Source organism: Lissotriton helveticus, chromosome 2_1 (genome assembly GCF_964261635.1).
Source record: "Lissotriton helveticus chromosome 2_1, aLisHel1.1, whole genome shotgun sequence".
In the NCBI taxonomy this organism is placed as follows: domain Eukaryota; kingdom Metazoa; phylum Chordata; class Amphibia; order Caudata; family Salamandridae; genus Lissotriton; species Lissotriton helveticus.
This window is the reverse complement of record NC_136059.1, coordinates 1,110,073,119-1,110,090,266: the sequence shown is the minus strand read 5'-3', so window position 1 is coordinate 1,110,090,266 and position 17,148 is coordinate 1,110,073,119. Positions and strand designations below refer to the sequence as shown.

General features: G+C 45.6%; 1 protein-coding gene across 1 annotated transcript in view; it reads right to left on the bottom strand.

Moving 5' to 3' along the window:
- MLANA (melan-A) overlaps window positions 1–17,148 on the bottom strand; it is a 52,263-nt gene that overhangs the window by 16,004 nt on the left and 19,111 nt on the right. The window contains exon 3 of the mRNA XM_078677434.1: window positions 14,767–14,863. Coding sequence (XP_078533560.1) covers window positions 14,767–14,863 — 97 coding nt within the window. The remainder of the gene's footprint in view (window positions 1–14,766; window positions 14,864–17,148) is intronic.

The window sequence follows — 17,148 nt, the reverse complement described above, 5'->3', positions numbered from 1 at the left end:
ATAGGCTGTTTCATGTTTTCATTTTTTTTTTTTTTTTTAAAGTTTTGTTGCTACTTCTTATCAATTCATATTCAGGAACATTGGTATTTACAAGTGCACGTACAATTCCTCCGATTGATTCAATCCGTTTGGATGCAGCGTTCTCAAATTCAAAATAAATCTTGATTCAATTTGCCGAAGTTTCCTTTCACGGTCACCTCCACGTTCTCCTTTTGCAATTGTCTGAATGCCATAAAATTTCAGTTTTTGCCAATCTCCTTGATGGAATTGTTCCATATGCTTGGCTATGGCATTTGACCGGTCCTTGTGAATTGTTGCCCTCATGTGTTGTAGGATTCTATTTTTAAGTTCCACTGTTGTGCTTCCTACATACAACATTGGGCACGGGCATTCCACTATGTAGACAGTGAATGGAGTTTTACAAGTGATGCATTGTCTGATCTGCCATTTCTTTTTGTTTGCCAGTATTATTTCCCTTGTAGGTTTTGCTATCTGGCACATTTTGCATCCATGACATTTTACGAATCCTTTTGTTTTCAGCCAGTCATCTTGTCTTTTCTTTTGAAAATGACTATGGATTATGTGATCCTTCAAGTTTCTTGCACGTCTATATGTTATGACTGGATGATTGCCCACGATTTCCTTCACAGTGTCATCCAATTGTATCAATTTCCAATTCTTTCTAAGAATTTTTCCAATCTGAGTACTTTCTTGAGAGTAGTCCATGATCATCCGAATTTTGCCTTTTTCTGTATCCACTGTTGGATAAGACAAGATGACTGGCTGAAAACAAAAGGATTCGTAAAATGTCATGGATGCAAAATATGCCAGATAGCAAAACCTACAAGGGAAATAATACTGGCAAACAAAAAGAAATGGCAGATCAGACAATGCATCACTTGTAAAACTCCATTCACTGTCTACATAGTGTAATGCCCTTGCCCAATGTTGTATGTAGGAAGCACAACAGTGGAACTTAAAAATAGAATCCTACAACACATGAGGGCAACAATTCACAAGGACCGGTCAAATGCCATAGCCAAGCATATGGAACAATTCCATCAAGGAGATTGGCAAAAACTGAAATTTTATGGCATTCAGACAATTGCAAAAGGAGAACGTGGAGGTGACCGTGAAAGGAAACTTCGGCAAATTGAATCAAGATTTATTTTGAATTTGAGAACGCTGCATCCAAACGGATTGAATCAATCGGAGGAATTGTACGTGCACTTGTAAATACCAATGTTCCTGAATATGAATTGATAAGAAGTAGCAACAAAACTTTAAAAAAAAAAATGAAAACATGAAACAGCCTATTGGAAGGCGGAACAAAATAGAATACATGTTGACAAAAATAAGAGCTGATATGTATAGAACATCACTTTGGCAATGAAATGATAATTGCACGACCTGTATACCTTGTCAAATGACTGAAACTACAAGGACCATGAGCCTTGGGAACATGTGACAGGAAACGAAGAAAAAAACATTTAAATTAATGTGGGGTGGGGCAACCCGTTGATCGTGAGCAAGGTGGAGTCACACTGAAACGCGTAGATCAAATTGCGCTACATGCCCTGTAACGAAGCTGAATAAAAGAAGATTGTAAATACTATAAATCGGCAGTGCGACCCGTTTTTTTTCCTGGTGGAGAAAGTTGGATATATATATATATATATATATATAAATAAAAAGGTGGGTTTTGGTCGGCCTGAGAAGGCTGGCCAACACACATGCGCCCTTAGGGGGCGGAGTTCACTAGCACTCCTCCTACCCACTCCTATACCTTGGCCCCACCCCTCCTAACAGCGGTGGCTAAGAGCCGGCAATGTAAAATAAAACTAGGGAGGAACATAGTTTTAATTAACATTTGCTGGCTCGGAGCCAGGCAGTGGGACAAAGCTCCTCCACCATTGCGGAGGAGCCTCCTCTGGATACTCCCCTTCCTCGCCCCCCTTTAAGCTTTCTCTCACTTATCCACTTATTTCTTCTCCTTGAACATTCTGGCCACAGCCAAGACAAAAAAAAAAAAAAATGTGTAAGACTTAAAGCTGGACCATGAATTGAAGGGGGAAAAGCAGAGCCTTTGTTCTGGGAGCAAAACTTGGAATTCTTTGGTGAGAACTGCCTAGTATAAGTCAAATATTATTTACACAACTCTATTATGTATTCACCTTTACAAAACAGGCTCTGGCACATGACAAGATGAATATTCTAGTTCGCAGGGTACCGGGAGAGGATGGGTTGATATTGGCGAAACCTTCAAGATGAAGTGCTCGCGAGTATTCCTCACGTCACTTTTCCAGGATGAATACCCATCCAATGCTCATGAGATTTTGTGCAGGGGGTGGAATTCTGTCCTTCCCAACGGATTCATCTCAATCCCGACTACTTTGAACTCCCAGATATTCTTCCCAATCTTTCACCCCTCCTTTTAAATGATGCCACCCAACTAACAAGCACACACGACCATTAACTACAAAACAGTTTACTACTTACGCTTTTCAGATCCACTCCTTTCATTCTATCTAGACCCAAACTTTGCTGAGCAAACGAGAAATTAAGAGCACAATCGGAACACACACAAGAAAAAAAAAAAAAAAACTAAAATGGTGGGTTCCAGAGTAGTGTGCTACTGTCTGCAAAAAAGCACTTCAATGCCTCATCAGGGGTCGTAAGCGAAATATAAATACATTTACAATTACAAAGGGTACACATGTAGCTCTAGCTGTGACCAGGTACTCTCCAAGGACATTTATGAATGCTCCAGCTCCCTTTGTTTAGCAGGTAGTTAACGCTACGAGTTGGTACTAACCTACAATCTACCTGTATAACCGTGCTGAAGGGACACACACCAAAGTGTATCCGGTCGAGAACAGAAACTTAGGACTTTTAATGTACTGCTAAAGGTTTTAGGTCTCTTCTGCAAAGGGGGGCAATCGAGGATTCTAGACAAAATATTAAAACTTTTGCTGGAATCAGGCCTTCACCTGAATAGCTCCAGGTGAAAGACTACCATGTAGGAAAGTGTGTTTTGTTGCAGTAGTCGCCCCGACTTTTTGGCTCGTATTTGTTGGAACTTTGACTTAAGTGTACTGAATTCCTGCTAAACTAGTCTCCAGTGTCACTGTTCTTTCCCCAAAACAATACAACTGGTCATTTGATCCTAAAAGGACCAGGCCTTTAGCACCTCTGCAAGCCCCTAGTCAGCAGTACCTAGGGCATAAGTACTAAAGACGGTCACTAAGAGTTACAGCATATCTTGTGCCACTCTAAGGGACCCAGCACCAAACTTGCACAGACTGTCACTGCAGACTGACAAGAGGCACTAAAAAGCAAAAACATGACATGACATGTCACACCTGTGTGCCATGTCCCCCAACACTTCATGTAATATTTGCAAGTCACCCTACAGCAGGCCATACAGCTATAAGGCAAGGTGCATTATATTACTTGTGGATACATATGTGCATGAGCAGATATGCCTCTGTGCTGGCCAGTTCTTTTAATGCTAGTATAAGTGACCAGGGAAGCCATTTTAAGGGCATGTGCTCGACACTGGTCATAAACGCGTTCCCTGGCTAAATGATGGCTTCACTGACGCTAGAAATGTTTAGAGTCAAACATCTCGTATTAATAACCCACAATGATTCCAGTGATTGATTTATTAAAACATGGACCCAGAAGGGCACCTTACAGGTACCCCCTGAAAACCTACCAACTATTAGTGTACCAATTGACTGGTCCCAGCCAACCTGCCATCACAGATTAATTTGCCCCCTAGGTGGGAATGCATTTCCTCTCAGGAGGTGAGGAACAAAGCCTATTTGGGCAGAGGGTGTTTACACCCCTTCCCACAGGATGACCTGCAAATTAGCATTCCAAGGCAGTGAGCTCAAGAGTCCGCCATCTTTGGTATGCAAATATGGCTTTCCTCACAGGAGAGAATGCAAACCCCCTCCACACCCCACCCCCAAATCCAGGGCGCATTTGGATCCTGGACAGGCAGGAAAATTAGTAGCCAGAGAGGAAAGTTCACCTTCAGGCTAGTTCCACCCCTAAGGTGGGCTACCTAAAGCGAAAATCAGAAACCGGTCATCTTCGTGATGGCAAACTTAGGCACTCTGGGACAGGGTCATGCCCACTTCCCACTGGAGGTGGTCATATAGAGGGTGTAGAGACCGCAGGGGTCGGTAGCCCAGGACTACTACCCTACACTCCCCAACTTATAGTATTAAGGGGAGCCCCTGGCACCACGAAATCAGATCCTGCTGACCTGAAAGGACTGAAGAGCAGTAAAAAGCAAGCACTGTGAAAGAAGCAACTGACTGTGCCAACTCTGCCAGCAGGTTTGTGGTTCCAGACTACTGTGCCAAAGTAGACTCATCATAAGCTGCTGTGCCTCCAAAAGCCTGAGAGGATTACCAGCACTTCTGCCAGGACTCAGTAATGCCTGTGCAGCAGCGGAGTCCCTTCCCTGGACCCTGCAGGTACCTAAGAGAGAATTGTGAGGACTCCAGACTGCGTAAACCTGACAGCGGTCAGCACTACAGTACCGGTCGCTCCAAACCAGAGTTAAAGTAGGCCAACAGTGCTAGCGTGGTCCCCTAGCCCTCCAGAGAAGAAGCCCACCTTGGGTTTGTCAGAAGGAGACTGCTAGACACCACCTGCAGCCTTTGTGTACCCCCCCCCCGACCATAAGAGATTTTGCAGTAAAATACCAGACGCCTCAAGACCCCTCCGCATCAGTCGCCTCCGACCCATTTGGAAGTGGACCCAAGGTGTCCATTAGCATTGTGAGACCAGAGGCCCCGCCCCCTTGTTGGTGCAGCCAGACTGGTTTTCCAGTCCAAACCGGACACCTCTTTTCGACCGGACCGATCCACCATCGACTAACATTGAGCACCAGATGCAACATATCTGCACCCAGAGACTCCAGAGGTGACATGTTGGTGTGGCCTTGCCCTATACTCACTATAAGTTCAGGAGATCGGTCCTGTAAGCTGCCATGAATTGCCCAAATGCAGCATGTGTTTTACCCCATAGGATAACAGTGGGCACCAAATGCTGAACTACCTGCAAACCACCTTCGGATGCCCAAGAGGCTCCAGATGCGACCTGTTGGTGTAGCCTTGGATCTTGCCACATACTTACCTTGAGTGCAGGAGACTGAACCTGTATGCTTCTTCCATAGGATTACATTGCCGGCTCTGAAAATTGCAAATTCGACTTTTAAAACCTAAAATTATATTTTATCTCAAAATGTACTTAAGCAATTTAGATTTTCTTGGTTCCAAACCTTATATCAAGATTAGAGTTATTTTTATAAATTGGTATGGATCTCTTGGAGTCTGGTTCATCATTATTAATTGTGTGTATTGCAGATGTCCAACACTCTTCTTTCATAAATCCAAGGCTGCTCGACCACAATACCACCTAGAAGAGCACCTTTGGATTGCTAGAGCAAGCCCTATCCATTTATAAGTAAATACCTGGACTCTTTGCATAGTATTCCTCTTTTGGTATACTATATAAAGAGCCAGCTTCCTACAGTTAAGACTACCACCACCAGCAACAATCTTGGCTCGGTAGGAATGATAGCATTTATCTTGACGCCTGTCAAGGATAGGGTGGTCTGGTTATTTTGCCATAGGAGTCTCTCTGGACATCAGTCTAGGGCTTTTACCATCTCTGGCCATTCACACCAGTTTGTGGATGGAAACTCACCCCTCACTGACGGATAAACATCTGGTATTTGAAAAGCACGGTGGCAGCTCCGTTGAGAAGTCTTCTCTCCAAATACCTTTGCCTGGCCTGCGATTCTTAGGTCTGTATAGCAGGTTCAGGAGAACAGGAGAGGAGTCAACACCTTAACAAACCAAGCCACCACACTCATGTGCAGGGTCACTTCTAGATTCTGCAGGGCTAGTAGACTTGGTGGGAGATGGGAGGAACCATCAGGTTCTAGGTGTAAACTCGGTTTTGCTAGCAATTGTATGTACAAGGAAGCAGCAGCAGCTCCTGCAAAATTGTGGAGGAGAGTTTCTCCACTTTCTCAAGAGCCATCATGCGTAGGTAGGGGCCGGGCCAGGCCAGGCCAGACCATGGTAGATGAAAAGGGGGGAGGGGGTAGGGGGATGGGGTGGTGAAGGAGTGTTGTGCCATTTTAGTCCGGCCAAACAGACATGCGCAGTTAGGCTTATCCAACCCATCTGTATTGCACAGCTGGATTGGAGAAACAGGACAGACTCCTTGTGCCTGGGTGAGTGTTAAACCAGCCCGCTCAGGACAATTTCCGCACTGCTCTCATGCTTGGCAATAGCATGAAAGCAGCACTGGGATCCATTGGGGAGTCTGATGCTATCCCAGGGACTGCTGGGAGCAGGAAGTAGAGGAGCATCAAGGTGTGAGGCGGCCAGCAGCATCAGGTAAGTTTTAGTAATAACCCCTTCACACTCCCTCCATACACTCCCCCTCCACTTGGTCGCTACCACTGCAAGGAAGCCAATTTAAAATCATTCTGAGCTACAGCAAAGCAAGGCTAATGTTCCCAGACAACAGCTGTGTAATTTAGGTCAATTTATGTTCCTATCTACCCTCCCTTAAAATGAGGACAAAAAAAAAAAAAAAAAAAAAAAAGGATAGCAGGCTAGGTACACAAAAAATGCAATTAGTGCCATCACCATCAAATAGGCTTGGTCTTAATTCCTTTAAACTAAAAAGTTAGGGGTTTGGTGGCTTCACCCAATGGGACAAATCTTTGATAATAGTAGGAAAGCAGATTTCCTAAAATGCCAGCTAAATTGCAGTTCGGTTGTGGATTTAGATTTCTTGTTAGACACAGGAATGTGCTCAGATTTCATGCTCATAAGGTAATCCTTGGGTGACATCGTTAACGGTGGATTTTAGTCAAAGATATGAATAAAGATCTTAATTGCAATCTCTGTGCATCAAGGAATAGTTACTTCTAGTTGAAGGGAGACGAGGCAGTAGGGGAAAAACTACTTTCTGGTAATTTAGTTGTTAGAAGTCAAAGGATCAGTTTTTTGGTGGGCATCTTAATTTGTAACTTGTAATTGTAACTAATGCGCTTACTACCCCCGATGAGGCGTCTAAGCGCTTTTCGGCAATTAGCACGCTACTCCGGAACCCATAAAGGATTAGTGGTTAATTAGTATAATGGAATATGAAATTAATCTGAGTGGTGGACAGGTTAGACTTATTTAGATGTATAAAAGGATAGTGGAGGAATAGAAGAGTGAAGGATTTAGAAAGGTTTTTTGTTTTGGAGCTCATAGCAGTGGGAAGAGGCTTGTCATTCAGAGGGGCATTTCTTTTATTCGGCTCTGCAGAAGACACGGATATGGGGTCCCATTTTTAGCCCTGCAATCATGTTTTTTCACCCTGCTTAATTCTTTTACATCTTTGGCCCAGAAAAACTGATATGCTGGCAAGGTTCAGGTATTCCTGAAAATGCACAAATTGAATATATCAGTTGCAAAAAGAAGGTGATGGAAGATTGGCTGGGTTTAATTCAAGCAATCACAATGGCTCCCGACGCATTCCATATTGTCATTTTGCCCACTGTGCCAATATAGACACGGATCTATCACAAAAAGAGAGAAAGAGGCAGACAAACTCCTATGGCTACACACTTTGGGACAGGAGACATCCATAATAATTCTTTAATACTAGTCATTTCTCATAAAATGTCATTTCAGTGTAGTACTTCTTACTGTGGGGCGGTCACACAGTGCACACCTTGGTATTTGTGGAACTTTAGAAACTTAGTTGTCGCTAGAACTGTAAAGCACCCGGTCTAAAGTCCAACGCATGAAGGTCTGCCTACTTTAGGATAGACTATGGTTAGACTGCGTCAAAGCATAATTCACAAGTTATTGCTGCTTCCCTCAATGCGTCAAACTTTCCATAAAAAGGTACTGTATTCGATTTTCAAAGGCTGAATTCCTGGCCTCACTGTCCTGGACATGCTTCCTACTGCCATACAGCCCGTTCTACATCACCTTTCATGATTGGCACTTGCCAGGAAATCAATAGCATCAGAGTGTGTTCAATATATGCTCCCAATGATAATGCCAGGGAGTTTGAGAGATTGCGCTTCCCCATGGCACCGGTGATCAGGATTATTCGTATAATGTAATAATGGTCAGCCATATGAACATATCGTGCCTGTAGGTCATCCATGCATCCCACTAGGTAAAAATGAATAGGGACCAGAAAGTCATTCAAATTACATGCATCCATACACAGAAGGCGTTTGATATGAACTGCACCATCACACTGCTGTTTGAAGTAGATTTTGGTACAAGGTGCCCTCTTCTCAGTATGGAGCCTTGCTGTACAAGCTTCATGCAACTTCCAGACTCACAGAACACGTACGTGAGTGTGGTATGGGCAAGTAAGACAATGTGTGGCCTCTTACCACACCTGGCCAGAGGATGTAGTTTGTGTGCATCCAGTGAGGGCCCCTCCAGAGAGCCCAGAGTGGCTCACTATATCCCCTCCCAACAGTCATAAATTGCCATTGTTATATTTGGCATACAAAGTTTGTCGTTGATTCCGTCGTGGATTTGGCTGGAAGCGTTATTGCTAGTGTTGACAGGTCTGGTGTCTTCCGTTGTACTGTTCGCTTTGATCATATGGTGGGGACTCATTTGGATAGGGGTCATCTCACTGGGCTCTTGAGCTCCTGGCCAAATCGTTTTCCGTGTCTCTTCGGTGTCTACAATCTTAAACCACAAGATGTTTCTTGCAACTGTTTCGCTGATCTGGTTCCCTGTGATCGTGTCATCAACTCCCAGTTCGGTCCATACCCTTTGCTTGAAAGGTGTTCTGAACGTCAACAATTGGCCTGTGATCTCGGATAAGGACTGTAACCTGGCAGAATTAGGTGCGTTTAAGCACTACTACCGAATCATGCACTCTTTGCATTGCATACGCAGAATCTCGGGGGGGGCAAGGGATTAGCCCTGGGTGTGTTGGGATAGTGTGGCACTGGGGTCGTTTAACACTATAGTCCATGGGACTTGTTGGGTGGTACAGTGCGGCATTCCACAATACTTGATGCACTTGGAGGCGAGTTCAGGGGTCGCATTCTCCACAACAGCAATCCTAGGGACCTTTTTCAATGTACACATGAATCTTTTAGCCTCACCGTTTGCCTGCGGCCTTTGGGAAGTGATGCAGTGGTGGCATATCCCCAGGTGACAGGGGATATCCTTCAATTTAGACCAGTGAAAAGGTGGTCAGTTATCGTTTTTTGTCTCGGGTGGCAGACCAAACATTGCGAATGTCTTTCAGAACTGGTGCAACAGACATGAAGGCAATTGAGTAGATCCATCTCAACACCACGAGATTTGGAGTAGCTTCTGATTATGACCATTCTGATCCTCCCACCCGGAAAACTCCCAAAATTAAGACTTCGTTTGGACCATGGGGTGGTGCATGGTTCCTCCGTGATGATAGACACTGGAGTTTCTGGAGGGCTTGTGATTTGACATACAGAGCACTTTTGCACCATTTTGTCCACCATGGCTTTGCGGTCCAGGAAACCTGCTTTCCCCACATGTGGGACTTCATCTTCATAGTTCCTGGATGCCCGCGATGGGCCAGCAGAATCATGTTACTTTTTCCTTGTCTCCTATCTATCTGTTCCTATTCAACATTCTTTCGTACTTTGTCTACTTCCTTGCTCCTATCCCCTCTCACCTGAATCTTTCCCCTTGCCCGCTTCACCGCCTAGCCCCCTGTCCTTTTGTGCCCTTTGACTAAGCACTCCTTCTCCCCTTCTTGGGGAAAGTTCCAAGATATATAAGCTGGAGACTCAACATACCCACTGAGAGAGTCCACAGCTTCAAGGGAGCCACTCAGGGAGAGGTGTGGCGCCGCGGCCAGGGCGACTGATGCTGGAATCTGGGGACCACGGTTCGATCCCCGGCTCCGGCGGCAGGTTAGCCCAGCACCATGTGACTGTGGGCAATAGCTCGCTTAATCTCCCCGACGGCCCCCCAGCGCCTAGAGACCCTTACGGGTGATTGTGCGCTTTACAAATGTGGACTTTTTACTTTACTCACAATTGAGGTATGGTATGGCACCCCTTGCCAAAGCACTCCCTCTCCCCTTTTTGGGGAAGGATCCAGTAAAGTAGATCTTGGAGTCAGACACCTCTGAGTGTCCACTGCGCTTAGGGAGCCTCTCAACTGAAATGGGGAAATGATACCACTACCCCTGGGCTCACAGCTTACTAGACTTTGGGCACAGCTTTGACTCGCCTACCGGTTTGTATCCCTGTGACCCTCCCCCTCTTGACTTTCCTCTAATCCTCCCCTTCCCCTCCTCCACTGTCTAATTCCCCTGCTCCTACCCCCCCACCCCCACTCCCCGGAATTTCTCCCCTTGCTTGCTTTCACCACCTAGCCCCCTGTACTTTTGTGCCCTTTGACTAAGCACTCCTTCACTTTTTGGGGAAAGATCCAAGTTATATATGCTGGAGTCTCAACATACCCGCTGAGAGAGTCCACAGCGCCAAGGGAGCCACTCAAAAATGACGTATGGTATGGCACCCCTTGCGAAAGCACTCCCTCTCCTCTTTTTGGGGAAGGATCCAGTAAATAGGCCTTGGAGTATCAGAGACCCCTCAGAGAGTCCACTGCGCTTAGGGAGCATCTCACAACAGAGATGGGGAAAGGATACCATTCCCCCTGGGATCACAGCTTCTGGCCTTTGGGCGCAGCTTTGACTCGTCTACCGTTTTGTGTCCCCGTCACCCTCTCCTCTTTCCCTTCTCCACTCTACTTCCCCTGCTTTTATCCCCCCACCCCACCACTCCCTGGAATATCTCCCCTTGCCAGCTTTTTCCCCTACCTATATGTTCCTTTTTTTGTCTGTCTCAACCTCACTTGTAACTAAAATTGCCATGCTCCAATAACTGTGTAACCTTTGTAAAGCTGTAACCTGCAATTTATTGTCAGATACCCATGTAAAGCGCTCACATACCTCTGGGTCTAGCCAGCACTATATAAAACTTTAAATAAATTGTAGCATGGCTGAGATTACGAGCCAGTGCCCTCTTAGCAGAATGCTATCTTGAATGGTGCTGAATTTGTTGCGTACTTTACACATTTTGACCAACCTATACTTGTCCTGGCTGCTCCAGTCATTGGCATGTCACATGCAGTTCTTCTATAAGCATTTTTACAAGCCCGTTCTCACCTTCCTCATTACTGCGTCCCCTTTCATGGCTTCTTCGATGCTACTGAGGCCAAGTGCTCTGCGACAGGCAGTCTGCAAGATTATGTGAACATAATCTTAAACGACATCTACGCGGTCAGTTCCAATGGCATCTGTTTGAGGAGGGCGATGGGAGAGGAAGTCCACAGGGCTTTGGACCCAGGCCGGTATATCCCTTCCAAGCGGTAATGCTGCATTTGGATGGCCCATCTCTTGATTCGAGGTTGAGGATACAGTTTGGAGCCTCGAAACAGCAGGACAAGAGGCTCTTGGTCTTTAATCACTTTGAAAGGTCTACTGCTAGGTAGAAGTGGAAATATCTGCATGCTCACTTGATAGTTAAGGCTTCCCTTTTGATTTGGGAATAGTGTGTGTCTGTTGGGGTCCGCGCCTTCCTGGTGAACCCTAGCGGTACCCATTTGCCAGGCTGGACTTCTGGGGTGATTACTGCTTCCAGCCCCACTGGGCTCACATAAATGAGCAGTTCAATTTTATTTTTGGGAACATAATAAGCCATAGCTGTGTTATTCAGGAGACCTGCTTTCTTCTGGAAAGCATCTTCCTTCAGGTCCTATGTCCAGCTGGCATCTGCCTTGCTCAGAGCTTTTAGCGGTTCGGCACGGGTTGCAAGGATTGGAATAAAACCGGCCTTACCAAGGAAACTGCATACTTCAGTAATTGTGAATGGTGCAGGAGCTTGCTTGATGGCTTGTGAAGGATCAACTTGCACTCCATCTTGGTTGAATACATAGCCGTGGAACTCAATGGAAAGTTGAAAGAGCATTTCTTCCGGTGTAACAGAAATCATGCTCCTAGGTGTTGCAAGGTGGCTCGTGCCTGTGATGTTCTTTTGCCATCGCTGAGTAAATGAGGATGTTCTCACTCACATTCATGACACCTAAAAGTCCTGATAGAGTATCCTTTATTGCATCCTGGAATACCTTGCTGCCACGGACATACCGAAATGTAGTAATTTGTAATGACGTAGTCCCAGGTGAGTTGTGATATATCTAATTTCTTCTGATAAATGCAGGCTACTATCAGCTGCTCCTAAATCCAGTTTTGAGAACCACTTTGAGCCGTTCAGGTCAGCTATGTCATAGTCATCGTATATAGTAGGTGTATTGGCATTCCCACTGGATGGCACGGTTTGGGAGACGCATGTCGATGCAGAGGCGTATTTTTCAGGCCGTTTCGGCTTTTCAGCAATCACCATTGGGGACACCCAGGGAGTCGGTCCTGATACTATTTCAATCACTCCCTGTTTCTCAAGTTCTTGCTCAAGCAGTGGTCCAAGGAGAACTGGCATGTGGCGGTGTGCCACAGGCTTGATTGATCGATGAATGTGTAGTTTAACTAGAGAGGCCTTCAAGCATCTTAGGCCATTAAACAATCCAGGGAATTGGTTCATTAGGTCAATCAATCAGAAGCTCTTTCACATTTCAGGAAAGTGATACAAGGCCCAAATCTTCGGTGGTGTGGCTCCCCAACAGCTTGCCAGCTTCCTTATCCCCAACATGGAATGTCGCTGTGGTCTCTGATCATTGGATTTCACCTGCACGGTCATGCTCCCTCGTAGGGCTAGTGGTAATCAGCTGCTATATGGGAAAATATTGGTAGGAGACGGGGCGAGTGTTGGTTTGGGTCAGAGGCTGTTGTAGTGCTGGATTCCCATAACGTTCAGCGACTCCCCTGTGTCAATGAGAGCTTTGAATTTAGACCCAGCTCGCTCATAAAGGAGAGGAGAGTTAAGCTTCTTCCTCATCGTCAGGTCTTCTAGCTGCCGATTTTGCCATGGTGTATTTATGGTAGTGTGCGGCAGCGCTAGATCATTTAGGGACAGCGGTCGCACCGCAGTCTCCCCACTCTGGAGCCTCTTCTCCTGGCTCCTCCCTGGCAGACAGAAGCAAAATTGTTACATTTTCTACAGCTGGAGCATGTGCGAATTTGTGCAGGGCAATCATCCAGTGAGTGTTACTCATGGTCGCAGTAAATTCAGTGAGGCTTCGTCGGTGGGGGTCCACGTGTCTAGTCAGATCAGGTCTACCTTCTGTGCAGATGGCGTCTGCTCACTCAGTCTTTATAGCAGTGGTCCCATGCGGAGCAGAGCAGGAGAGGGAGGAGTGGTTTGCCCACCCCCATGTACACCGTGACTGTTTGGTAGGCCCTCTTGGGCCGCCTAAACCAGTAATGCGCACATTCCCCTTTCTCAATGTAGGCTGCATTACAGCCTGCTTGGAGAACAAGCCCAGGCTCCCATTCCCTGGTTGAGTGTCCCATCAGGATGCTCAAAACTAATCACAACGCTACATTGCAGTGTTGTAGTTGGTCTGGGGAGCTTGGTTTCTTGTCCCTCAACAAGAGCAGGAGCAAGGAGGAGCGACGTGGCGCGGGACCGGCGGCAAGGTATGGGTTATCATTTTTTTTCACTGCGCTACCTCGTGCCCCAGCTATCCCACCCCAGCACCCAACCCCACTCATTCCAGCCGCGACTGCCAGGTCCCAGTAATTTACCTAGATAGCACTTTTATATTGATCACCTTCCAAGAAGCGTGCTCCGAAATTAAATGATCTTAATTCTCTTCAGCTACTCCAGTGGTTTCAATCCCTCAGTACTAGAAGGTTCTGGACCCGAATTTGAGAAGTTCAATGCAAAGTTTGAAAAGCATTTGAAGAAGGATTTGGAAGCAAAAACATTTGAGGAATAAAAATATAGTATTGCCAGCAGGTATTGGATACCTTTACAACAAGTATGACAGATAGCAAAGGTAGCGCTATGGAAGTTTATCCACAGTACAGGGGACAGAGTGGGTGGTCTCTGGCACTGAAGCACACGGGCGCCAATACAAGTCGAGGCTGGTTTATGGGTGTGCTAAAGACCAAGCTGCCACTGAGGAATGTTCTAACAGAAGAGGGACAATGGAGGGGGGGGGGTGAGTGCAAAGTTCAGCAATCGTTGTTATCACTAGATGTCATCCAACTTTTAATAAAGGCTTGCCACACATTTTGCAAATATGCAAATTAAAAAGCTCCCATCAATCCCTTTAAATAGCAGTCCTGGTTTTAGTTTGATGGGCTCCTCTTCTCCATTCATTTGAAATCACACTGATTTGTACGCAAGAGCTCAAGTAAAGGCAGGACACACAAAACAGGGAGCCTTAAATGTGACGAATTAAATTACTTCACTTTACGCACTTCAGCTCCCTCCCTTTTAAAGTTTAATTGGCCAGTTAGATCTTTAAACAACTACTGCCCTAAATACAATCAAAAGGCGAATTTCATTGCAATCAAGACAACTGATGACGCAGTAGCTCCTTCAGGTCAATCAGTCATTAACTCCCTTGAAACCACCCACAGTGTTCCATTAGGAAGGAGACCACAAACTATTACTATGAACAAATACCCAAAGGTGGAACCTCTTGCTTTTCTAACCTCATATTTCCATGTTCAACCCATTACCTTTTCTAAATAACAGCCCGCCTCCCTACAATTGAACATTCGAGCTAGTGATCTTACCTGAAGTAAGCTATAGCCATTGCGTCTTCTGAAATACCAACATCCCACCATGAACAAGATGGCAACAACTATTGCAAGAATAGCAATTCCAGCAGCTCTGAAAAATTTGCAAAAGATGAGTTTAGAATGTTATTATGTATTGATATTAACCCTTAACACCACAATACACTTGTCAGGAAAGTAGATATATAGTGAAGGTGTGCAACCTCACTAATAAAGTCACAACCCCGTATCAGGGCCAATCAGGTTGGTTTGAAAAACCGTAGCTCAGTTCTGGGTAGTTGTGGACAGGCCGTAGCAGGCACCGGGTGTTTCTCTGGTAGGCTGCCAGGGTGGGAGCTCGTTTTGGGCCCCTGGGAGGCCATTTTTGTTCCTGGGGCTGGCAATATCAGCCCCCTTAACCAAAATCAGATTAAACCGGCCCTAGCAAACAGTCTCTCTCCCCCCCCCCCCCCCCCCCCTCACCACCCCTAGGGAGGCTGGCCGAGCAATCTGCCAGGACTGGTTTCGGGTCCCAGTCCGGCCCTGGTTGTGGTTTATAGCAGTCAGGCTTCACCCCAGGAACAAGTGTAAAGCATTTAGAAGAACCAAAACAATTGATTAAGAAGAATACAAAACATAATAAATATTATATAAATATTCAATTTATAAAAATTGTATTTTTCTTTAGTAAGACAGCTCAATGACAATCCACAGGAGGATTCTGGAAATACAAATTTTTAAAGAAACAAAAATCACAACTTTGCAATAAACCATGGAAACCTACTGTGACTCGCGGCTTAAGATTAGCCACAAAAAGTAATTTGAAAACAGCTATAAGGACCAACTCCGACAGGGAGCTAGTCACAGGGACCAAAACGGTCTAGTTGGCCAGTTACCACACAGTTAAAGCAGTCTCTAGTCCAGTTCCAAGGTCTATGGACAAGGTCCTAATGCAGGATGCTGAAGATGCAAAGGATACTGAGCAGTGTCTCGGGTCTTTCTGTGGCGACCCCTTGGTCGATGAGCGGCGGGGTGAGGGATGTTTGGGCAATATTTTGGCCTCGGGGGTCAATGTATCACAAAGTCTGGGTGAAATCCAGCACGAAACCAGTTTCCACTGGTCTCCAGTTACCGCAAATCCAGTGGTTTCTATCAACTTGCAGTAACTCATACTGGCCAACCAAACTGCCCTCAGATGACTCCCGGGTCCAGCAAACTCGGGTGTAACTTAACCAGTTGGGACTGTCTCTTAGGCTGTACCTTGGCATCCAGCTTCTTGGCTTGCAAAGGAAAAGGAGCCGGCTTCCCAGTTTTTATGGCCCTGTGGCTCTAACAGGGAGTCAGCCAACTGACTGTCCAGTCTCTGTGGGGGGCTAAGGGATGAATTTCCCCTCAAGTGTGACACCACAGCCGCAGTCCTTTCTTTGATAGCCCAATATGCAACTGGTGCATTTCAGCCTTTGGTGCAGCCTCTTTGCTGAATCCAGGGCACAGCAGGGTAGTCTTTCAGTCCTCTCTCAATTTCAAACTTGATCTGAGGTTTGGGAACCACGTTTATGCTCACTATGAGCCTACAGGGATGTGGTGTCTAACCAACCAATTTGGGCTACTAGGTCTCTCCAACCGGATGACATCCTGTGAAGTGTCTCACCAAGTTATCCCAGGGTACACTATTCTGCCCAATCCCAGTATAGCAGAACCTTTAACTCAGCATGTGGAGCTTCCTACCTCAAACCAGATGTGGTTACTAGGGTCTAAACTTTTTTTTTTTCTTTCAAATGAAGTTCAACAACCGCTTTTCCCTTTCTGCCAGAGAGGTTAGCCTGTCGGGTAAAGCAAAAAGAGCAGCCTCTTCCATGTGTAATCATTTTGCGCTTCAAAGGTGGGTTCCCATTTCAAGCTCCTCTTTTGGGCTCACAAAACCGGCCAGGAGAAGTATACACCTCTACCATCAGCAGACCCCTTTTTCCTCTTCATGACAGTCATGTACATAACTCACCAGGAGAGAGTAAGGATGCCTCGAGGAAAGCAACTTATTTGCAACAGTAAACAGATACTATAAACTTTGGGCCGCAAAAGGGAAGCGTTCTAAAGTTGCCCTTTCCAAAATAATTAAATTAAACATTACCATCAAGTTTCGCTATGGGTCTCATTTCCATCTTCATGTGCTTTACAGCTTACATCAGAGTAGGTTGACCAGATCCAGTTGAGGGGCAGCATAATAGTTAGGGATTCACACTGCTACATAAATTTCAAAAAACCCACAAAAAACAAACATATGGGGTGGAAGAATTGACCAAAGGTAAAGGCTGGGCACACATGGGGTGGATTGCATAGTGTGTTTGAAAGTAGTTTATGCCTTAAAGCCAAAGCCTAGTGAAAAGAAAACATGTGAGAAAA